Source organism: Echiichthys vipera (genome assembly GCF_963691815.1).
Source record: "Echiichthys vipera genome assembly, chromosome: 21".
In the NCBI taxonomy this organism is placed as follows: domain Eukaryota; kingdom Metazoa; phylum Chordata; class Actinopteri; order Perciformes; family Trachinidae; genus Echiichthys; species Echiichthys vipera.
The window spans coordinates 23,913,919-23,938,634 of NC_139846.1; the positions used below are offsets into that span (position 1 = coordinate 23,913,919).

Consider the following 24,716-nt stretch of genomic DNA (forward strand, 5'->3'; position numbering starts at 1 on the left):
TCCGTCTCTGTCTTCTGTCCGCAGGGATCGGGTAGTGAGTTACTCGCTGGGTCGCAGGTTGCCAACAGATCATGTCTGCGGCCAGCTGCAGTTTCGCTTTGAGCTGACCTCCTCTATTCACCCAGGTACATAAGGCATAATGCTATCTAGCAGTAGACCTAGTAGCAATCCTACTTTCCTTTAGTCGACCGTCTCTCTAAAGGAAAATGATTTAAATTGTGATGTCAAACGATAAAAACACACGGAGGTGGACTGATGGCTGGGGCCAGTTTGGGTGCTCACCAGTGCCCCTGCCCCCTCGCTCTGACATAATAATACTAATAATAATAATAATAACTTGAACTTATATAGGGGCTTTCATGGTACCCAAGGTCGCTTAACAATTCGGGGGGTTAGGGGTCAAAGGACTTGGTGATAAGAAATGCTTTGAGGTGCTTTTTGAACATAGGCAGGGACGTGGCAGAGCGGACAATTAATGGATCTCTCCATTAATGCATGTGTACAGGTGTGTGTGTGTGTGTTGGGCCTGTGTGTGTGTGTATGTGTGTATGTCGGGCCTGTGTGTGTGTGTGTAATGTTTAAAATAACAACTTCAATTTCCACTTGAGGGACTAACAAAGGTATGCTTTCTTTCTTTCCTTTGTTTTCTTACACATATTTTATTATTCATGCATGTACTTCCTGTCGTATTTGATGGTAGATCATTAAATATTTGTTTAGAATGAACATGAAATATAAAAAGGTAAGGTAGAGCTGGATGGCAGGTTTCTTATTTCTAGTATCCTCCTCACTTTCAAGAGAAATTCCAAACAGCCCTTTATTTTGTGTCATGACCGAAAGAACGAGGTCGCGAGTACAAGCGTCTGAAATGGGTTTCCTCAGGAGGGGGGCTGGAGTCTCCCTTAGAGAGAGGGGGAGAAGTTCAGCATCCGTGAGGAACTCGGAGTAGAGCCGCTGCTCCTTTGTGTTGAAAGGAGCCAGTTGAGGTGGTTCAGGATCATCTGGTAAGGATGAACCCTGGGCGCCTCCCTAGGGAGGTGTTCCAGGCACGTCCAGCTGGGAGGAGGCCTCGGGGAAGACCCAGGACCAGGTGGAGAGATTAGATCTCGCAACTGGTCCTGGGAACGACTCAGGATCCCCCAGTTAGAGCTGGTTAATGTGGCCTGGGAAAGGGAAGTTTGGGGTCCCCTGCTAAAGCTGCTGCCCCCGCGACCCGACCCCGGATAAGCGGATGAAGATGAGATGAGATGACACCACAAATACATTTGAATTTTGGTTGAAAAAGTGTGGGAAAGTTCACAGGGGGTGAATATCTGTACAGTGTATTGTATTGTGCTGTAAACTATGAAAAATATCAAAATTCTACTGCATGTATGTCATGGTGAAGTGAAAATACAAACAAAAGTTTAAAAAATAGCCCAATCCAATGGAACAAAACTCTCAAAAGCGAGTCCAGTGCACATCTAACCTCTCCATGTGTTCCTCTTTAGACGATGAAGAGATCTCCTTGGTCATTGAGTCAGCATGTCCTGAGGTGATAAACGCAGCACATGACAACCACGCCGCTGACGCACCTGATGATGATGATGACACACTAAGCGTGGGACCCGACATGCCTGACCTCCCCCTGGACGCCCCTCCCGACCCTGAGACCTCGGTTGCTCTGGCCTCCGCGGTCGAAGCCTCCGCGCCTGAGGAGGTCCGTCCTGTTGAGACTGAGGAGGCTGAGGCGACGCCGGAGGAGCAAGAAACTGCAGAGGAGGAGAGCACAGTGAGGGAGGAGCCCCCGTCTGCAGAGCCACAGGTGGAGCAGGAGGAGGGGGCCGTGGCGGAACAGCAGGACGAGAACGGCGGAGAGGAGGGAGGAAGGGAGGAGACGCAGCATGAGGGGGAAGAGGGGGAGCAGGGAGCAGAGTCTGCACCGCAGGCTGAGGAGGAGGTCACCGTAGAGGAAAGGGAGGTTGAGGGGGAACTGCAAAAGCCAGACTCAGACAGTCCTGTAGTAGTGTCTGGGGATAATGGTCCTGCTACTACGGAGGTCGTCACAGAGGGAAACATCGCACCCCAAGAGGCCTCTGTCGAACAAGCTGAAAGGGCCCCACAGGAGGCGGCACAGGGCGAAGAACGAAGCGGCGTCCCCTGCACCTGCCAGGCCTTCTTCTCAAACTGCAACTCCCACGCTCCCTCGCGCCGCAAAACCCGCCCCTGCTCCCTCCCCGTGTCGGAGCTAGAGACGGTGATCGCGTCGGCCTGCGGCGAACCGGAGACGCCGCGATCCCACTACATCCGGATTCACCACCTCCTTCACAGTCTCCCCTCGGCCCAGCACAGAGTTCCCAGCCAGGAGGAGGAGGAGAACGGGGAGGGAGAGAATACGAGCACCACCCAAGACACTTACAGCTCATCGCCAACACTTAAAACCTCCAAAGAGGAAGAGGGGCAGGAGGATGAGGACGAGGAAGATACAACGCAGTCTCCCTCTCAGGTACAGACAGTTATGGAGGTTCAGAGGTGGGTGGAATAGCCCCAACTGTATTAAACAAATCCATAATAATCTTTCTTCATATTGTTATTGAAGTATTTTGAGAGAAAACTGGACTTCTGCACCTCCTCCTGGCTCTGCTTTCAGGCTTTAGAACATCTAACAGACGGGGACCTCGGAAGACAATCATAGGTCATTTTAGAAAGAGAGAGAGAGAGAGAGAGGGAGAGGGAGAGAGAGAGAGATCCTATTGGCTCAGGACAGGAAAAATATCAGCTCACTCACTCAGAACACATCAAAGTCTGCTTCCTTCCTGTGGTTGTAAATCAGGGCTCTCCAAATATATTTAAGAAAGTTATTATTCCCATTATACCTACTAATCTTATCAAAGCTCCATATAGGTTCGGTCCTTATCGTTTCTTTTTCATTGCCATGAACTTCTATTTACTTCCATCATTAATTAACTGAGCGACTTGACGTTTACATCGTGGTCATTAGGACGCCCTTGACTTGAAGGCACACTGAATAACCATTCATTGAACCTTTTCTTTACTTCCGTGAACAAATACACCCAATGGTTCATGAAGCCTCATTTGCCTCTCACTACTGATTAATAAATATATAGATAGATGTGTTTTTGATAGAAACCAAATCCGTGAGGAACTCGGAGTAGAGCCGCTGCTCCTTTGCGTTGAAAGGAGCCAGTTGAGGTGGTTCAGGATCATCTGGTAAGGATGAACCCTGGGCGCCTCCCTAGGGAGGTGTTCCAGGCACGTCCAGCTGGGAGGAGGCCTCGGGGAAGACCCAGGACCAGGTGGAGAGATTAGATCTCCACACTGGCCTGGGAACGCCTCAGGATCCCCAGTTAGAGCTGGGGCCCGGGAAAGGGAAGTTTGGGGTCCCCTGCTAAAGCTGCTGCCCCTGCGACCCGACCCCGGATAAGAGGCTGAAGATGAGATGAGATGAGAGATGAGATAAATGGGTTATGCTGCAGAAATAACAGTATGCTCATATGTCCCCTTTAAATGTCTGCGTATTCCTGCAGGTCCCAGAGTGCCCAGGCCCCTGCTGCCGTCGCACCCTACCCCGCAGCCTCTCTATTGAACGCCTCTCCGAGCTGAACCAGCTCCTGGAAGGTGATGGGGGAGGAGGAGGACATACAGCAGTCAGGAGGATCTCCCCCTCTTGCCTGGAGAGCGAGGAGGGGGACTCCAGTAACGGAGGACGGAGAAGAGTCGGCGGGAGCACCCACAGACAACCGGGCGATAACGAGTGCGAGTTCTGTGACACCTCCTGCTACAGTACCTCCTGCTACAGCACTTCCTGTTACAGCACGTCGTGCTACAGCAACTCGGGCTACGAGGGGAGGAGCCGCTTCTGCAGCCACACCCGCCTCTCCTCAGTGGACAGCAACAGACTCTCCGGTAGCACCGTGTTCTCCTCCCAGGATGAGGAGGAAGATGAGGAGAGCGCCTTTGAGTCGGTACCTGACGGCGACAACACACCGGAGGGCCAGGTGGCAGCAGGAGAGAGGAGGACGGGGAGGTCGAAGGAGGCCAGGAGAGGAGAGCAGGGGGAGCCGGCCGTGGCGGGGCCCAGCGACAGAAACAGCATCGGTGAGAGAAAACATCACCTTCATATTGGTTGTCGGCTCGAGTGTCGGCAACGGTATCTGTTAAAACAAGCATGCGTGTCAATACAACAGCGGGACCTTCTTTGTTCCTATGTTATTGGTCACATGTTATGGTTATGTGTTGGCCAGTTGAACCCAGACTCTTTCTCTCTGGGTTTGATTTGTTTTTAAGATGACACGCTGCTGACAACTTTAAAGTGATTGTGTGATGGCGTCCTGAGCAGAGAATGACATCACTCTCTCGCTGTGTGTGTTGTAATTTGCGCTTGCTCTGTTTGTTGTGACAGATGATCCGGCTGCGCTACGTAATGGTACATGTAGCTGGTAAAACACTTTGGAATTTAACTTCTTTTGGTCTTACCAATTTAGATGATAAAGCGTAGTATGCTTTGGGACGTGGTGGGGGCCTTGTGATCGACCTGTTGCCATTTAGCGTCAGGATAGCAGTTTAGTGGTCCATTGGTGGTGGTCAGTGGTCGTCATTTAGAGCGATTAGTCGACTAATCGACGCATTTATACATATATTTCCCCCTAAGTATAGCCTTCAGCGACTGAATAACCTAATCCAACATAATAAACAACCATTTTTAAGTGCCCTTGAGCTCAAGGTCCCAAACCGATGTCCAGACATTGTCCATCAGGATTTTCTGGTAGAGAGCAGAGTTCATGGTTCCTTCGATTACAGCAAGTGGTGCAGGTCCTGAAGCAGCAACGCAGCCCCAGACCGTCACACTACCACCCCCATGTTTGACTGTTGCTGTGATGTTCTTATTCTGAAATGCTGTTAGTTTTATTACAGATGTAACTGGACGCACACCTTCCAACAAGATCCACTTCTGACTTCCCAAAAGTCTTAGGGGTTAACAAGATGTTTGTTTGTTATATGTGAGACGGGCCGTTGTGTTCTTCTTGGTCAGCAGTGGTTTCATCCTGGGAATTCTCCCATGATGCCATTTTCCCCCGTCTCTTTCTTCTTGTTGAATCATGAACACTGACCTTAACTGAGGTAAGTGAGGCCTGCGGTGCTTTAGATGTTCTTCTGGGTTCTTTTGTCACCTCCTGGATGAGTCGTCGATGCGCTCTTGGAGTCATTTTGGTCGGTCAGCATTTGTGGATAACGGCTCTCACTGTGGTTCACTGGAGTCCCAACGCCTTAGAAATGGCTTTGGACGCGTTTCCAGACGGATAGATGTCAATGACTTTGTTTATCACTGTTCATTCATGATTTAACAACAGTTTCTTTTTCACATAGGGCCAGGTTGGTTTGGCTTTTTTACTCAATATTTAAGAAGGAGTACATTTTGTATTTACTCAGGTTATTACTGCCTGATATTAATTTTGTTTGATGATCTGAAACATGTAAATGTGACAAAAAAGCAAAAAGAGAAGAAGTCTGTACGGGGCACTCGTGGCCTCCGAAGGCCTCTGAAGTGCTTGTAGTCCTCTGCAATGTCCACATTGACTCCCCAGGTGGAAAGAGGGGTCACTGTTGCCTTAGTCTTCATTATATCCGCAACCAACTCCTTTGTCCTTTGTCTCTCAAACCATGTGACAATGTTACCCACCCCAGCCTACATATAACTACATATAACTATAGCAAAGTCATCAGAAAACTTCTGAAGATGGCAGGACCCTCACATTGCTCGCTGCCTTGTGGTTTATCAGGTAAATTATGGTCAAATCCAATTCCTATACGGGGGCAGAAGTCAATCTGGATTGGGTCTAAGAGTGGACTAACCATGGGCTGACGTCAGCAAACGATAGCTGATGGGTAACAAGACTGCATTTTGGCCAGTTCAGGCTACTTTACAATCAGGAGAAACATGCAAAGATTGCCTTTGAAGAACTACTTAAAAAAAGGGAAATGAGGTACTGTAACTGCATGATTTATGCGTTGAAGCTTGAATCCGTTACTTAGAGCAAGTCTCACCGCAGTCATTCAGGTGGATGGACATCTGCCTTGACTGGTTGTGGGGAGGTTTGAGTCCCAGAGAAGCAAAGCAACAACAGTACTTGTATGTCCAGCATGAGTCTAAGTACTCCTTTAGGAAGACAGGAGCCTTCAGAGTTGGGATGGCACTACACAACTCCATACTGCGTTGACTTGAAATGATAATATATAATAATATAATTCCATTTGAGGCTGCTACAACAGTGTTTCTGCCTTTGGGGATAACATACCTGGTGGTAGGATGCGCCCTTGTTAATGTGATAATATTGTGTTGCTTACATCTCCACCAGGCTGACTCCAGATCATCTTACAACATTTCCATGTCATTGGTGTACGTCCACTTTGCATTCCCTTCATCCGGATCACATTCAGTCACAATCAGCCTATTCACAGCAGATGTGAATACTGTCTTTGCTGATGAAATCCAAAGAGATAGCCAGTGAGAGTGCTCACTTATAGCGAGGTGATGGAGAGTGAGCGCTGCTTTATGTTTGAGATCATTGGTTCTTACGTTAGGACACAGTTAATTGATGTGAATTACCCATCATAAGACAGAACAAGTATAGTATTGGATGATTCTGCAAGACTCAATGGGTCAAATGACTTAGTTTAATATGAGTTACTTACAGTTACTTGTTGTGTTGAACCCACAGAGAATTCGGCCTGTTTCAGCTCATTGTTTCGGTTTTACAGCCTAAAAACTTTACTCCTTTTTTCACGTTTCACGTCTCTCATTAGCCTTGTGTTCAGCAGCAGCAGTCAGCTGAAACTACCTGCTCTGCATCAAACAGCAGACAAACACACTTAAAGACAAGCTGGTGACAACAGTGGAGTATTGAGCACTTAAAGATTATTTTCTCAGGCGTTATTAGAGACGAGTGATGTCCAGATGAAGCTTCATGAACCATTAGTTGTATTTGTTGAACCCACTAGACCAGGGGCGGGTAATTCCGGTCTAGGAGAGCCACTGTCCTGCATGTTTTAGGTTCCTCTCTGCTCTAACACACCTGAGTCTAATGATTTGCTCGTTATCAAGCAGCTGAAGCTCGTCACAGTTTGATTATTGTTAGACTCAGGTGTGTTAGGGTAGGGAGGAACCTAAAACATGCAGGACAGTGGCTCTCCAGGACCAGAATTGCCCACCCCTGGACTAGATGGAGCATGGAAAAGACTTGGTGAATGGTAATTCATTGTGCGCTCAACTCTTTGTTGAAGCACCATCTAGTGGAAATAAAGGAAATTGTAACATGAACTATTGGGCTACGTTCACACTGCAGTTCCAAGTGACCTGAATCTGATTTTAATCATACTTGACCCATATCTGATCTGCTTTTGACAGTGTGAGCAGCACAAGTCGTATTGAATCTGACATTTTCGAATCAGGGAGTCAGGAACAGAATCAAGCCAAACATGAAGGACAGCAGTGAAGCAGGCGGCCAGTGGAGGGTAGCTTTCAGTATCATGAAGTCCTACAATACTGGTTACCTTTGCTGCCATGTTAACTTCCGGAAACATCGTTGCGGCGTGATGCTATCGATGATCAACTGCACATGCGGGTCACTTCAGGAGCCTGAGCAATCCGTAGACAGGCCACATTTAAAGAGGCCACATGAACAGACAAACAAAAAAGTCGTATTTGAGCATGTGCATTAAGACCTGTAGTGTGAATGCAGCTTTGGAGACCGAAACCAGAGTTAAAAGAAAGTGCTCACTACTTCCTGCATTGACACTGGACGGGAAAATCACTCAACCAATAGAAACTAAGCTGGAACCACATGGTTAAGGGTGACAAAATGTGTCGCACACTCCGCATCCCAAGTGAGTTTCCTCTTTCTATTCATGTATCCCCAGCACCATGCTCATTTATCCCGTCCTGTCTCTCTGATGTCCTGTAGGCTCAGGCTTCTCCCCTCCTGTCGGCCATCTTCCAGTCCTGCGACCCAGCCATGACCTTAACCATTTTCCTGCCGCTACTGACCAAGCCTTACCTCCAAGTAAGAACCAACACCTCACAGTCTTACTCTGGAGTCATCCCTATGCCTTGGTTTGCTCTTAGTGTGCAAATGCATGCTGCCATGTATGTTTGATTTCCAAACATATCCCATCATCTCTGTGTTTGCCCTCATCATCTCATTCTCCCTCCTTGCACACCTCTTTAGGTTCAGATGTACAGCTTCATACTGCGCTGTGCTGCTTGGTCTTTTCTGATTCAGAGCAGGAGGGTCAGCCGCCGTTAGGGCAAGACCCCATTTAGCTGTGACGTCATTATAAAACTGATGGTTGCTAACCAGTGTTTCTCTTACAAGCAATGTTTTCAGTACCGTATTTTCCGCACCACATTATAAGGCGCACCTTCAATGAATGTCTTATTTTGAAACTTTTTCCATATACAAGGCGCACCGCATTATAAGGCGCATAGAACAGACGCTACAGTGGAGGCTGGGGTTACGTTTTGCATCCGTTAGATGGAGCTGCGCTAAAGGGAACGTCAACACAACAGTCAGGGGAGGTCGTCTTGTTGCTTCCTCCACTTCGGCACCATTGATTTGTTCATGTTAAACTCTCTGGCTGCTGCTCTATTCCCGTGTTCTACTGCGTGACTAATGGCCTTGAGTGTAAACTCTGCGTCGTAAGCGTGTCTCTTAACAGGAGCCATTTTGGGCTCTTTACATAAACACACACATGGAAATGAAACGGCACGCTTCACGCAGTCGTATATCTCAACATGCACCGAGCGTTACTTCTTCTACGGGGGAAAATAGAGTCGGCGGCTGCTCACCGTAGTTGAGACCTTTTGTGGCTCAATATTGGTCCATATATAAGGAGCACCGGATTATAAGGCGCACTGTCGGATTTTGAGACATTTGAAGGTTTTTAGGTGCAACTTATAGTGCGGAAAATACGGTACATTCATTATTTGTGCATTGACATAATTCACATGGAATAGTAAAAGTATTAAAAAAAGTTCATGCAGCAAATGGCACCAGGTCAGAGTCGAACCTGCAGGTGCCGCCTCGAGGACATTCAGCCTCCACACATGGGACGACTGATCTAACCACTCAGCCACCAGCTGCCCCAGCCTTTAGCTTTTCTGTTTTCACACGATAATGGGAGTGTTGACAAAGACTGATTTTGAGATGTTTTAATACATAATACATGAAGTAGATATTTTATGAAATGCTTAAAAACATCTGGTTAACATGAAGTTTACACTGTGTGGTCTACACTCACTGCATAACCTCCAGAGCCTCACGCTCTTTGCAGTGTCTGCTGGTTGAAGAAATGCACGGCCGCTTCGTCCTGTCCCCCCCCCAGCACCCCAGTCATCCAGAGAGGGGAAGGCGCCTGCTCTTCGCTGCTTACAACTTTGATTTGATGGTTTTCTTTTTGTTTTTTGGATGAGTAATAACCTCGTGTTTTATTTGTTTGAGTATTGGAGGACGTTGAATGAGGTATTTCCTCTCCTGCAGTGTCATTTCTTTCTTCTTCATTGTAATCATCTTGTATTTTGTTCTTGTGCAAGTAAAAACTTGACTGTGTGTGTATAGTTGAGAGGTAGCGTGAGATGTCGTACACTTTTTTTAAAGTGATCAACACAAATAAAACCCCAGGGCATTGAAAAGTTATGAATATTGCTTGACAATCATGGAGAAACATTCTTGACGTTTGTCTTCAGGGTTCATGATATTCAGGAAGAGGTTTGTAACGTGACTGATGGACACGTCCTTAACCATGGGAGACTCTTCTTCTAACTTTGTCTTCGTCTAATCCTCCCCCACCTCTCTGTCGCCACAGACTGGGAAGCTCGCATCGATAGCCACGGCAGAGTTTTCTATGTGGACCATGTCAACCGGACCACGACCTGGCAGAGACCAAGCCAAGGCAGCAAGTGCAACCACGGCATCCCCCGCTCAGGATCCACACAGCAGATGGAGCAACTCAATAGAAGGTCAGACTGCTAATGCAGAGAGAAAGCCCCAACTGTGCACATATCCTGATCAAAAATAACACTCCCACTGTTCCTCCGTCCCGTGCCCCGTGCTTTAGGGTCCTTGTCCCCCCCTCCAGGCCCGTTTGTACTCACACTACCTGGGCCTCGGAGAATGCTTCTTGCTGCCTATACGTCATCACGCCGTAACACGTCACACGCATTGATGACGTCATCGCGATGCGATTTAAAAGTTGCTCTCTGCAAACTATGACTTTGCACATAGTGCTAGTCTTGTTGTTTGTCCAATTTAAATTTGGCAGGTTAGTGATTCGATTTGAGATCCTACTCTTTGTAAAGGTCACCAACCACTGCAATACCCTTTTCCAGAATTTACCAATACATAGGCGGGGTTGTACCATATACTAGAGGTTATGTTCAGGAAGGGGTCAAAACCTGTATTGCCAAGAAGAGTCAGCGGCAGAAGAAGATTCACCCATGCATGATCTGATACTAAAATGGGCCCTATGTCACTTGAAGTAAGAGAGGAGAGAATGGGAGCTCATGAAAGAAACTATACGAGTGTAGACACGACACATTTTGAATTTCCCTTTTTTTACATACCAAAGAAAGCAGGATCATCTAGGTTAGGAGCATATACAGTATGTTAGCAAATGTCATAGGGTCACCCTGGATTTCGATTTCAATAATAACAACTCTCCCATTATTAACTGTAAAATTTTTGTATTTGTGAACCAGCAAACGTAACACCCCGACTGCTGCTGGAGCCCACTGAGTTAAAGACTTGCCCCACACACTCCCTGCACAGGTCTGAGAGATGTGTCCCCTGAAGGAAGACTATATCATGCAAAGTATTTTCTTCCTCTTTAGGGCGCACTCACACTGTCCATGTGTCCCCATGCCCTTTGTATTCCAACGACAGACACTCACCCTCCTGTGGTAATCACGTTTGCTCATAGACCAGTTGAAGACCTGGATTTGACGCAGCCTCGAAACAAAAAACAAAGAAATAAATCAACACCAAAGACAGATACACAATTGACCCTGAAGCGTAAATGCTCCACTCAGATCGCATTAACAGCTGACACTCGTCCTCGAACCTGTCACTTTCAAAGCCGCTGGACTATCGCCTGCACGGTCACAAAGGGACAGAACGAGCAACGCAGCATGAGAGTTTCTATGAAAATGCTCAACGATTGACTGAAACTGTTTTATTTCTCTTGCTAAGCCTGTCTGTGTGGTGCTGATCTCATCCTAATGCAAAGTTTTGGTTTGACGTCATTGTTTTGCATTGCGTCAGAAAAACATGCCGGTATCATTGCAGGAAGTAAAAACTTGGGGGGTTAAGATTTCGGTCGCGATACCAATTTGTTACCGTTTCTCAACTGGAGCCAGTTCTTTATTCCCATCCCTACACCTGAATAGCAAATACCAAAATCCCTGTCATTCAATTTACATCTAAATATATTTATTATTGTTTAGTTCTTGTAAACCGAACAATAATGTTGTACTGAAAAGTGCTGAAGCGAGGCAATGAGGGAGGAGGGAAAATGGGAGAGTGAAGAGGAGTTGGCACAGTGTGCTCAGCTTCATTCAGGTCCTTAAGTGGAGTTACACTGACATCTGGTGACTGGAAAGGAAAGTCCAACCTTTGTAAAGTGCGTTCTGGGCAGAGAAGTGCGTTACAATGCAGAACAGCAGCTCGTGAGAATTTGCAACAACATTGACAAAGTGAAAGTGTTTCTTTGTGAAAGATGCCAGTATTATAAATCCAGTAATCCTTCACGAGCCAAAGAAATCAACAGGTTCGTCATACTCATGTAAGAAGATGTCTCGTTGTTTGTGCAGGTACCAGAACATCCAAAGGACCATGGCCACAGAGGAGGATGGTGGGAGTCCGAGGTTAGAGCGGAGCAGCAGCACAGAGACGGATCCTGACACTGCTCAGACAGGTACAGCACTGAGCCTCCTCCCACTTTGTCATTCTCATCTCATCTCATCATCAGCCTCTTATCTGGGGTCGGGTCTCGGGGGCACCAGCTCTAACTGGGGGATCCTGAGGCGTTCCCAGGCCAGTGTGGAGATCTAATCTCTCCACCTGGTCCTGGGTCTTCCCCGAGGCCTCCTCCCAGTGGCATTGTCATTTACAATCAATGTTAATCTTCTGCTACAGTACTTTTTTCATGTTAAATATTGTATTTATTATTTATACATATAACACCTCAGTCAGACCTACTGACGTGCTTACAAATGCAATTAAGGGAAAGTCATTTACCTGTTCTCTGTCCGTCCGCAGGCCCAGCTTCACCTGTCAATCACCAGAAGATCAGCCATCTCCTCCAATCCCCCGCAGTCAAGTTCATCACACACCCAGAGTTCTTCACCGTGTTGCACAGTAACTACGTGAGTCCTACACCACCAAGAATATTAGCATATAGCATGTCGGGTAATTTGCATACACACTCCGCTAACGACTTTGCTAGCGAGCGATCTTAGGTTAAAAGGTTCTGAGCACAACTTGGATGAGCGAGCTGTCACTAATGCCGTGTTTCCACACATTCTCAAATGAGAATAGCTGGTCCACTTTAAAGGTCCACCTCAAATGAGCCTGTTCTGAAGCTGTTGCTTGCCTAAGTGCTCACCCCCTTCACTTTAATCAAACATCTGACATCCCTAGCCTATGCCACAATCGGAGGTGGTCTACGGCCACACTCTTGGAGCAGTTTGTACCGTAATGTGTCATGAGTCACGTAGAAAGACTATCAGATGTGCAATTGCCCTGTTTAGCTGTGCTGCCCCTCTGGAGGATTAACTGCAGAGGCAGATCGTAGCTGTTGTGGTATAGGTGGGAAGCTGACACCACAGTTTAATACAATCTAATCAAATACACTGTAAATAAAGGCTATGCATTCGTTGTGACTCGTTGGAAATTTACAAAAGCAAACCTCTGATGTCCAAATGCAAGTAAATGCAGCACAAGGTGACCTTCTCACAAGCTCACAACACAGATGAGAAGTTGTGACAATGGTAAGAAGATGTGGGATGGACAGAAGGTCAGAAATAAGGTAATAAACAAACAAACAGCCTTCCCACAGTGTGAAGCCAGGAGCCGTGAGATGACACGCGCCCAATCCACCCTGCAAAACATTGTTTTTGACTAATGAATAGTTGTGCAGAGCCAACTCTGAGTATAGAGCTGGGACATGTTTGATGAATGCAGCTATAAGGACGGAGCATGGGTCATAGTGAGCGAACCGGAGTCTAAGACTTTATGTCAGAGTCTGAAATTGATCTAATTTTCCACTCCAACGCCTGACAGTGTGTACACGCCCTAATGTGAGGGCCTCCTCTGGTACTTGTTTTACAAATCTATATTGTAGATGAGGAAAATGACTTGAAAACAAATTAGATCAGAATACTTTTTTTGCTGTTATACCTGTAAAAGGACCACAGATGTAACATTAATGTGCTCATTCTTGTTAAGACTTGGATAAAGCACATTGAAAGCATCTGTTGTAGACACATACAAGTGCACCCAAACACACACAAACTCAATTACATAGCCAAAATAGCATCCAAACAGCAAACATCTTACTTTATTAACGTTGTTAAGTAACTTGTTGTGCTCTCTCCAGGCAGCGTACCGGATGTTCACCAGCAGCAGTTGTGTCAAACACATGATTCTGAAGGTGCGTCGCGACGCCAGGAACTTTGAGCGCTACCAACACAACCGGGACCTGGTGGTGTTCCTCAACAAGTTTGCAGATACTCAGCTTGAGCTGCCAAGAGGCTGGGAGATCAAGACCGATCCCCAGGGCAAGGTAAGTTACGTAAGTAGAATGACCCTTTAATGGATCTGCATGTTACCCTGTTGTCAGCACTGCGTCATACTTGGAAATGCTAGCAAAGCGAAATGAACCAAGGGCGAAACACTCCACTTTGATTGAGCCGTTTGATTATGTTGTTTTATGCAGTATGGACCCCAGAGAAGGTCAAAGTCCATCCTGTAGAAAATGAAATGACCACACCTCTCATCAGCAGAAAGAATAAAAAGGCGAGACTTGCCTTCGCTGGGGAGCAGGTTGTGTGGACAGAGGAGACCTCGTCCAGAGGGACTTACTTAGGTATTTGTGTCTGATTGGAAACATTACGCTGGGCGTAGGACTGGGGAAAGACTGGACCCAAAGTGTGTCACGGTTTGGTCTTTGCTGCGTCCTTGGGCGAGACACTTCACCCACCTTGCCTCGTGTGAATGTGTATGACTGCTGTGTGTTTGAGGAGGTGGTCGGAGGGGCCGTAGGCGCTGATTGGCTGCCATGCTTACGTCAGTCTGCCTCAGGGCAGCTGTGACTACTACGTAGTTTACCACCACCACCTGGAACCTGGACTCTGTAAAGCACCTTGAGCACTGAGAAAGGCGCTATATAAATCAAAGCCATATATGGTTTGTGGGTTGTTTTCTGCAGCAGGAGTTGGGCCTCTTGTACAGATACATGGCAGGGTGAATGCAAATGTTTGTGAACTTTCTTCGGCAGCATGAAATACCTCCACTGCAGTTGACTGAATAGTCTGTTACTGTATTGCGTATAATATGTCTTTTATAAACGCTGTAATATTTCACTCTATCTTTTCTGCGTCTCAGTCTTTCTTTGTGGACCACAACAGTCGAGCCACAACCTTCATCGACCCTCGCATCCCTCTGCAGAATGGCCGTCTGCCCGGCCACCTCGCTCACAGACAGCATCTACAGAGACTACGCAGCTATAGCGCCGGGGAGGTACTCACACACACCTGTACTATCAATATACGCAGAGTTGCACACCACGTGAACTAACCACAGACACTGGACCGGTTGACGGTTGACTGCGTCCTGCTAATATGCTGACATTATCTAGAAACGTAGTAGATCAGATTTATAGGAGGTGTAAGGATCAGTGGAAAACAGCTATTAGAGCCTCATCAGAAGATAAAGTGTGTCCTGTTGGTGTGTGTTCCCAGGCATCTGATGTGTCCAGGAGTCGTGGGGCTTCTCTGATGGCCAGGCCTGGAAACAGCCTTGTCGCCGCCATACGAGGCCAGCACAACTCACAGCTGACCGCTCCGTGTAGGCACCATCATTACATCTCATCATTCATTCAAAGCCATGATGATGAACCCTGATGCGATGCTTTTCTGATGCCATGTTGTGCTTTAATGTCTGACCCCTTCTCCCTGTTTGCCTCTCTCTCTCTCTCTCACCAGCTTATAATGACAAGATAGTGGCGTTCCTTCGACAGCCAAACATATTTGACATGTTGCAGGAGCGACAGCCCAGCCTTAGTAGGAACCATGCACTGAGGTATAATTCTTTCTTAAAGTACTGGTCGGCAACATTCGTTTGATCACATTCACTAAAGCCGAGACTCTGCTCCGATAAAACGTCATAAATCACCCGGTTTATCATCCTTAAATCATCCGACAGCGCCCGTATCATCCTGTCCACTCAGCACAGAGCTGACTCACACGCCACAGATCCCCCCCTCCCCTTCTTGCGCATGTTACAACATCACAGACACACGCCTCAAGCTAGGCATACGCTACATGACGTTAGCATTTGCTATCTATGAGTAAGTTAGCCAGCCTACCTCTGTGTAGCGTGTACTCCATGCCGTTTATTGATGAGAGAAGACACTGGGGCGTTCACAGGAATCTGGTGCACGTGCACTGACGAGCACTAGATGGGAGGGAGGGGAGGAGCTTGTGGTAGAGGGGGAGGGGCGTGAGAGTTGTAAACATTCGACATTCGAGTCAACTTGATCTGCCACCTCATTTTAACGTCACTGTCCATATCTTTTGCTTATCCCATGTAAAACCATATTCAACAGAAGATAACAGGCAATTTAAACAATTTAAGTGTGTATTTTTCAGATCCTTTCTTAATTCTGTGTTTGTCTTTGCTGAGGTTGTGTTGTGCAGTGAGTTGTAGATTGAGCTGGTAGTGCCGTTCACTGCCACTAGTCCTCCATCGTCATCTTCCCTCACTCTCTCACATCCTCCTCATTCATCTTTCGACTTTGTTCAGGGAGAAAATCCACTACCTCCGAACAGAAGGTACTCAGGGGGTTGAGAAGCTGTCATGTGATGCAGACCTTGTCATCCTGTTAAGGTAAAGCACACACTTAACCCAGTTTGTCCATGTTGGGTAGCAACATCTGTCGCCCTTTACAGTGATGTACTCACAAGTGACGGAGTTCCCTCACAGCCTACGCTTTGACTTAACGTAGTGCAGAGAAATAACGTCTTCTATTTCTGTGTCCGGTTCGTAGTTTATTCGAAGAGGAGATCATGTCCTACGTCCCGCCTCACCCCATCCATCCCGGCTTCAGCATCTCTCCTCGCTGCTCCCCCGCCTCCTCACCACAGAACTCTCCTGGTAGGTCTTCGAGCACGCCAATCACAAATGTTTGGGGTTCACAGTTGCAGAAATGTGATGGGAGTCAAGCACACAGTTGCTAAATATTCCAATGTTCACCAGCAGAGAGCAGCATAGACCTGCTAACACTGAATGCAAAGTACACAGGGTGTTGTGTTGTGAAATGTGCCAGAATGAAGAAACAAACAAACACAAACTGTCCAATTAAAGCTTGGCGGCGGACCACGGCCTCAGATTACCAGTGCTGACACAGGCAGACGGCTGTCATGGCAGATTTCCGTTCACATTAAAGCGGTTTCCTGTTTATAGACACATGGCACGTAACATTTGAGATGACTGCATCATTCATAAAGCTGTAAGGAAGCTGGAGCACAACACTGAATGGTAGCAAGGTGGTAGATATTGTGCAGCTGGAGATGTAACTGGGGGGGGGGGCTCAGCAGATCCATCTGGGAACTCTGGTTTGGAGATCTTTTAGGAAGGGGTGAAAATACTATCTGCCTATCACCAACATACAGACCACATCAACCAATCAGATCAACGTGTGACGTACCAACAGTGTCAAGGCAAAGTAAACATGTGGGTAAAGGATATTTGCTGTATGTGTAACGTGAATTTACGGATCAAAGGCCCAATTTCAGGAGCCCGGTCCATATTCAACAGAAGGATCCAGAGAACAAAGAGTTAGTGAGCGGCTTGCTCCATAGCTTCGCTCATCTCATCCGTGGAAGCCTCCATGTTGTTTACACTCAACAGTCGCTTCTCGTTTCGTCACTTAAATCCGCCTCAAAACCAACTCTGTTTGGGTCGCTACTCCAAATTGTCACCGCTGCACGTTACCAGACTGATCTGCGAGTTAAATACCATGGAGCTCAGAGATCAGGATGGGCTCACGAGGCTAATACACCAGAGGGCCACGGGTCTGAGTTGGACCTGGACCACTGTTAAGGACTCCAGGAAGCAGAAGCTCTACCAGATGAGCTACTAGGGCACCCCAGTTGTAGAGATTTGGGAAGCTTTCCGCCCCAGGTCATAGAAACATTCTTCACATACGTGTTATGTGGCTGTCACCCGAAGCCACAGTACTCCTAGTTACTCACTGTGGAGCCCTGCCGACAGTGCAGATGCACACTAATCTAGCCCACTATCCGAAGCACTCAGTGGATTCTGTTAGACATACACACACTAACACATACACACACTAACACTCCCTAACACATACACTCACTAACACATACACACACTCACTAAAACCTCATAACAGTAATTATTGCTGTTTGACAGAGCCTGCTGTGCTCTGTTCGGGTGCACTAATGATATCTTAATAAGCTCCAGTAGGCCTCAATTAGACTGACTGACTGTGTGCGCGCATGTGTGTGTGTGTGTGTGTGCGTGTGTGCGTGTGTGTGCGTGTGTGTGTGTGCGTGTGTGTGTGTGTGTGCGTGTGTGTGTGTAGGCCTGCAGAGGGCCAGGGCTCCAGCTCCTTACCGCAGAGACTTCGAAGCCAAACTAAGAAACTTCTACAGGAAATTAGAAGCCAAGGGCTACGGGCAAGGACCAGGCAAGATCAAGTAAGACTCACACATGCATATCAGACAACTTAATGAGCCATCATCATAAAAGTGAAAGGTCGACAACCCTTGTAAAGTATTATCATATTTTCTCATTAGATTGCAGCTGTTCTGACTCACTCACACATATTTTGAAACACGAAGGTTCAAACAATAAGAAACGCCTCCACCATAATTGTATTCCTTCCCTTGAATGAGACGCTTTGATGTTAGAAAATGACCTTTACAGAAACTGAGCGGTTGAGCAAATACGATAGCAGTAATGTGTCGGCTCTCGTGGTCGTTGTAGGTTGCTGGTCAGGAGGGAACACCTGCTGGAGGGAACCTTTAACCAGGTGATGGCATACTCCCGCAAAGAGCTGCAGAGGAACAAGCTCTACGTCACTTTCCTGGGAGAGGAGGGGTGAGACGCACACACACACACACACACACACACACGCACACACACACACACACACACACACACACACACACACACACACACGCACACACACACACGTGGCTGGTAAGGATAAATGTGTTACAGTGCAGTGTGTTATCCTGTTATTTTTAAAGCTGTATAACGCCCAAAACGTTGTGATTGAAATAACCAACATGTTTTTAGTGCTGTTTATAATATATTTAAACTTGCACTGAGTTATTATAGTTGAGTAAACAATATGTTTTACACAGAATTGTTACCAAACTCTAGTTCTTCTTACCTCTTTAAGCTCAATGGGCCTCATGAACGCATGAATGTTTTCTCTTATCTGTGTTCTTGCACAAAGCAATGAGAGGAAAATCCTACAGGGGATTTTTACGAAACCTGCACTGACAGCGGATCTGCTCGTACCCTCCTGCTCTTGTCAGGCGATTTGGAAATAGCATATGAAAACGTCACAATAATACATTTTTAATCTTACATAAGAACACGTGGGAAATACCCAACTATTGATGAATGACAAAAAAGTTCCTAGATTGCAAATTAGGGGCGTACGACCCACCTCATTCTGGAGATTCGACCATAGTGGGAACGCACCTGCCCGACCAAGACACGAGTAGGGTAGGGCGGGGATCGAAGCGCAGCAGTTTGATTTTTATCAGATAAAAAAAGAGGACTATATAATCAGAACTGTCCAAATAAACCATGAACCAAACGTGTAAAGATGTTTCCTCCCTGTGTCTTGTTGTTTCTGCAGGTTGGACTACAGCGGTCCTTCCAGAGAGTTCTTCTTCCTCTTGTCTCAGGAGCTCTTTAATCCGTACTACGGTCTGTTTGAGTACTCGGCCAACGATACTTACACGGTTCAAATCAGCCCCATGTCAGCATTTGTGGAGAACCATCTGGAATGGTAAGCTGTGCAATACAAACATATCAAAGAGGGACAGAAACACACTCAAAGAGGGACACAAACGCACTCAAAGAGGGACACAAACACACTCAAAGAGGGACACAAACACACTCAAAGAGTGACACAAACACACTCAAAGAGGGACACAAACACACTCAAAGAGGGACACAAACACACTCAAAGAGGGACACAAACACACTCAAAGAGGGACACAAACACAGTGAATCAGTGTTTGAAAAGTCAATAATATTGCAACTCATCTGCAACTTTGGCGCCGAGTGCTCGTTATTGTTGTGATTGTACGATTCTGTAAATTATTCCAACAAACAGCTTAAGGCGCACTCCCACTGTGCGTGCGTCCCGTGCCCCGTGCTTTAGGGTCCTTGTCCCCCCCTCCAGGCCCGTTTGTACTCACACTACCTGGGCCTCGGAGAATGCTTCTTGCTGCCTATACGTCATCACGCCGTAACACGTCACACGCATTGATGACGTCATGGCGATGCGTGGCTTTGTTTCCAGATCTTTCCGTAGACCTCAGAGTTTTTGTGCGTCTTGTCGACTGTTTTTGAATCTTTTCATCGACCAAATCTGCAGTAAACACTCCACCTCCGCATCACACCAACGTGAACCTTTTGCCGCCATTGTTTTAAATGTCCGCGCATGGTCCCTCCTTCTTTTTTCTACGTCCCAACAGGCGCACAGGAAATGACCTCAGAGCCGCCGTAGGCCTCGTGCTCGTACATGTGCGCACGCTCATGCTCGTACACGTGCAAACACGCTTTACAAAAGCCCACCTCTCCAAAACGGGCCGTGGACGGCAAGCGTGTCACAGCTAGGCACGGTACGGTTGCACTCACACTGGTCAAACGAACTAGGCTTTACCTGTAAAACCTGTTTGGGCACGGTACGGATGGACAGTGTGAGTGCGCCCTAAGTGAATTTGCGGAATACTGTATTTGGTATCCAGCCACTTGGCTTATTGTTTTTTGTTCATGTGTCAAAATGGGGTTCAACTGATTAAATGGTTGAATCTCATGTTTCGTGTGTGTGTGTGTCTGTGTGTGTGTGTGTGTCCAGGTTCCGTTTCAGTGGTCGCATCCTGGGCCTGGCTCTGATCCACCAGTACCTGCTGGATGCTTTCTTCACCAGACCCTTCTACAAGGCCCTGCTTCGACTGTCAGTACACACACACACACACACACTATCTTTGTTTCTCTGTTGACTCTCATACACAATGGGAGACAATGTTAGGTTATGTCAGTTTAAGGCTCGGATGGGCATGAAACTGACCTGGTTGAATGGTACGCACAAAATTTGAACAACTGTGTTAGAAAATACCTTAAAGTCAAAGGGACGAGACTGTAGACGTTTAATGTAAGGTGAGAACTCAGATACTTTTCCTATTGTGACTATCCAACCACTTTTGGATTCTGAGTCAATGTTACTTTGTAGAATGAATCAATCGTGGTTTCATGATTTGTTCACTCGAGGTTAACAAACACTAACCCTTCCAGAGCCAGTCCACGTTTGTGTGCCTTGACCTTGCCTGGGTTTACTGCTATTGGGCAGATTGTTCAGTGTTTTCATAGTCATGCATCTTAGCTTCTATTCTAACTCTTGTTTTCCGAGCTCTGCAAATACATGCCCCTCCCCCTCAGTGTTCTTCAGGAGAGCTGACAGGAAATGATCGTAGCTAACTGATCAGCAGGCTGGTATTGTGTAGTTTTGTGTGTCGTAGTGTGAGCTCTGTGTGTGTGCTTCAGACCGACAGACCTGTCTGATCTGGAGTATCTGGACGAGGAGTTCCACCAGTCTCTGCAGTGGATGAAAGACAACGACATCACGGACATCCTGGACCTCACCTTCACCGTCAACGAGGAGGTCTTCGGACAGGTCAGCGTGTGTGTGTGTGTGTGTGTGTGTGTGTGTGTGTGTGTGTGTGTGTGTGTCTGTGTGTGTGTCTGTCTGTCTGTGGGTGACATTTACAATCTAAACCACATGGATAGGATCTGTTAAGTGCGTAGGCATAGTATTGTTATTACAATAATTGATGTATTCCCACAATTACAAGCTTGTAATGCACTGCTTGTGTGTGTGTGTTGCACTGTTAACTATACCCACCGCTTGTTGTGTTGCCAGGTGACGGAGCGGGAGCTAAAGTCAGGCGGCTCCAACCTGCAGGTGACTGAAAAGAACAAGAAGGATTACATCGAGAGAATGGCCAAGTGGAGGGTGGAGAGAGGGGTGGTGCAGCAGACGGAGGCCCTGGTCAGAGGCTTCTACGAGGTAAACTAACTGTTTATGCTCTCAGTTGGTTCGTAAGATGATTTTTACAAGACATCAGTAAGGTCATGGGCATATTGTAGCCAGCTGTAGGGAGAGTTATTTTAAACAAAACCCAACTATCAGACAATAATATAAAAAGTCTCAAGTCGTCATCATGTTCATACAGTAGACTACAGTGCCCGTAGATGTGAATACACAGTAATAGACCCGTGTACACCCACATGGCACCCACACCTAAAGGCAACTGTTATCTGTTCCAGGTGGTAGACTCCAGGTTGGTGTCTGTGTTTGATGCGCGGGAGCTGGAGCTGGTCATCGCCGGGACAGTCGAGATCGACCTCAATGACTGGAGGAGCAACACAGAGTACAGAGGAGGTACATGTGTGTGTGCAGTGTGTGAGAGATCAAGATCCTTCTACACCTAGTATGAACATGCACATCCGTATATGGATGTAATCTGGATCAGGAGAAGTTATCGGATTAGCCTGAGCACATCTGGATTCAGTCTGACACACACTGTGTTTTAATATACCTGTCTGTACCATGTTACCGTAGTGACAGGAGCTTATCGCAATCAAGGTTGATAATGTATGTTTCCTGGAATTGTTCTACTGTGCGAGCCCGTTCTGTCACGTGCTAACTCCCTGACTCCCAAATACCAGGTTACCACGACGGTCACATAGTGATGCGGTGGTTCTGGGCCGCCGTGGAGCGGTTCAACAACGAGCAGCGTCTCCGCCTGCTGCAGTTTGTCACCGGGACGTCCAGCGTGCCGTACGAAGGCTTCGCCACGCTGCGGGGATCCAACGGCCTCCGGCGCTTCTGTATCGAGAAGTGGGGCAAGGTCACATCACTACCGAGGTATCTGAACCCATTTCCCTACAGAACCCTGTTCACACTGTCCTGCTCTCTTTAGTCTGTTCCTCAAAGTCAAGGACCTGCTGCACACTCGATGAAAGTCACGCTCCACCCCTCGGACACAACAGAGGGCTTTGTTCAATACGAGTACAAACTGGACTGTTTTGTGTGCATGACCGAATTAATCCAATTTTTTTTATTACCATGAACACACACTGGGTTATTTTCACTCAGTCCCACTTACACTGTTCTGCTACCAGGAATACTTAAGATGTGCATTATATTAACAGATGAAAATAGTCCCCAACTATTTTCTAATGTTTAAGTAATGTTTGCTTAAAAGACAAAAAGTTACGGTGGTCAGCTGTTTTTGTAAATGTGATGCATTTAACAGGGAGTGTAAAACAAGACACTGTTTTTCTTCATGTTCGCATCTGACCAGGACCAGGCTGGGACTGGACCAGGACCAGGCTGGGACTGGACCAGGCTGGGACTGGTCCTGGTCGTTGGCCCCAAGGCAATTTCAGTCAAAAGCAACTGGACTTGGTTATTTGTCTAGGAAGACGTTTCACCTCTCATCCAAGAGGCTTCATCAGTTCATGTACGCATCTGACCAGGCTGGGACTGGACCAGGACCAGGACTAGGACCAGGACCAGGACCAGGAGCAGGCTGGGACTGATCCGAATGAGCCTGGTTTAGTTGCTTTTGACTGAAATTGCTTTGAGGATAACGACGACCTGGACACATGAGAACATGCACAGGTTTAAAATGTGATGTGAGCTTCAGATACTGACATCCTCTCTATCGGTTTGCCTGTTTCTCTCAGGGCTCACACCTGTTTTAACCGACTGGACCTGCCTCCGTACCCTTCGTACACCATGCTGTATGAGAAACTACTGATCGCGGTGGAGGAAACCAGCACGTTTGGCCTGGAGTGAGCCAGACATGACGTACAACTCTACACATGCACCCTCCCCTGTGCGACACTGGCTGGGCTAAGATGCAAAAAAAAAAAAGAGAAGCAGCTCATTTGGGCTTAAAACATCTTCGAGATACCTGGATTGTACAAATGTTTTGGTCGCGTGGATGTCTGTCACTGTTACGGTACTGTGTGTTAGAGTCTCTCACTTAGCTATGGGGCCTTCAATGACAGCACCCAGCACTTAGGACATTACAGCGGGACTCGTTGAATCATTGAGACCTGAGAATATCTGACGCTACTCCAAGGTTTTTAAGATGGAACCAAGGTTATTTAAAGGTGCGTGTACCAAAACGCATCATCCATCCAATGATGACAAAAATACCTAGCTGTAGAAAACGCTAACATACATAAAGTAATAACTAAACATATAGTATGATCGTGTACTATAAAAACAAGGAGAAACAAATAGAATCAAGTCGGAAAGACAGCAAATATAAATAGACAGAGATACATTTAAGTGAAATTGATTTACTACGACGCAATTAATGCAAACGGTGAACATATGCAATCGGGTTTGATGTTTGTCAGGCACTGAATGAGAATTGGATTCAGATTTATCTTTAAATATGTGGTTAAAAGTATAAAGCAGATTTATAAAAAAGAAAAAATAAGCTCATCAGATGCAAACTCTGGTAGCCTTGATGCCAAAGGAACAATAAGGATCCTTATGTGGTTTATCTGGACCATGGTGGACCAGTAGGAGCCTGCCTGAGGACCCAAGACTGGGATCTGGTACCTAAAGAATCAAATACATGCAATGTAGCTTTGTGCTAGAAACCAACCGTGTCAAGGCCTCAGAGGTCATCCGTAGAAACCTACAATCAAATCTTAAACTCTAATCAATGTAAAGATGCTTGAATTATATCGATGTTGTCTGTTTGCTGCACATTAGCGAGGGGGCAGGAAGTCTTAGCATCAGGAGACGCGGGTGTGGGAGAAGCACGTGGGTTTAAGTCCCAGAAAAGCTCATGATGGCAAATTAGTAACCTTGCACTCTGCAAGGCGATTAAGAAGAGAGGCCAAAGCTATCCGGATAACTGTTTTATTAGCACAAACAGCTAGGCGTGAAGACAAAATATATGTTTGAAGGAAGATATGAGGACCCTTTGGACCACATTTATGTGATTTTAACCCCAATTGTTCAAACTGTTTAAACTTGCATCTTGATTTTAGGGTGCCGCTTTAAACCTGGCCTGGGCCAACAGATGAAAACTAGCCTCGTGGCTAATTCTGGCATATTTACAGCAAAGTTAATCAATA

At 46.7% G+C, this 24,716-nt stretch overlaps 1 protein-coding gene across 1 annotated transcript in view; it reads left to right on the forward strand.

The window, feature by feature from the left end:
- LOC310963362 (E3 ubiquitin-protein ligase HECW1-like) overlaps window positions 1-23,553 on the forward strand; it is a 49,914-nt gene extending 26,361 nt beyond the window's left edge. The window contains exons 8-29 of the mRNA XM_083936141.1: window positions 25-125; window positions 1,491-2,485; window positions 3,528-4,098; window positions 7,962-8,060; window positions 9,862-10,015; window positions 11,864-11,967; window positions 12,312-12,418; window positions 13,651-13,836; window positions 14,658-14,792; window positions 15,014-15,119; window positions 15,257-15,353; window positions 16,077-16,160; window positions 16,321-16,427; window positions 17,884-17,998; window positions 18,288-18,401; window positions 19,177-19,329; window positions 20,407-20,505; window positions 21,093-21,222; window positions 21,469-21,615; window positions 21,876-21,990; window positions 22,278-22,476; window positions 23,301-23,553. Coding sequence (XP_083792267.1) covers window positions 25-125; window positions 1,491-2,485; window positions 3,528-4,098; window positions 7,962-8,060; window positions 9,862-10,015; window positions 11,864-11,967; window positions 12,312-12,418; window positions 13,651-13,836; window positions 14,658-14,792; window positions 15,014-15,119; window positions 15,257-15,353; window positions 16,077-16,160; window positions 16,321-16,427; window positions 17,884-17,998; window positions 18,288-18,401; window positions 19,177-19,329; window positions 20,407-20,505; window positions 21,093-21,222; window positions 21,469-21,615; window positions 21,876-21,990; window positions 22,278-22,476; window positions 23,301-23,412 — 4,030 coding nt within the window. The 3' untranslated portion in view covers window positions 23,413-23,553. The remainder of the gene's footprint in view (window positions 1-24; window positions 126-1,490; window positions 2,486-3,527; window positions 4,099-7,961; window positions 8,061-9,861; window positions 10,016-11,863; window positions 11,968-12,311; window positions 12,419-13,650; window positions 13,837-14,657; window positions 14,793-15,013; window positions 15,120-15,256; window positions 15,354-16,076; window positions 16,161-16,320; window positions 16,428-17,883; window positions 17,999-18,287; window positions 18,402-19,176; window positions 19,330-20,406; window positions 20,506-21,092; window positions 21,223-21,468; window positions 21,616-21,875; window positions 21,991-22,277; window positions 22,477-23,300) is intronic.
- The last annotated feature ends 1,163 nt before the right edge of the window (window positions 23,554-24,716 follow it).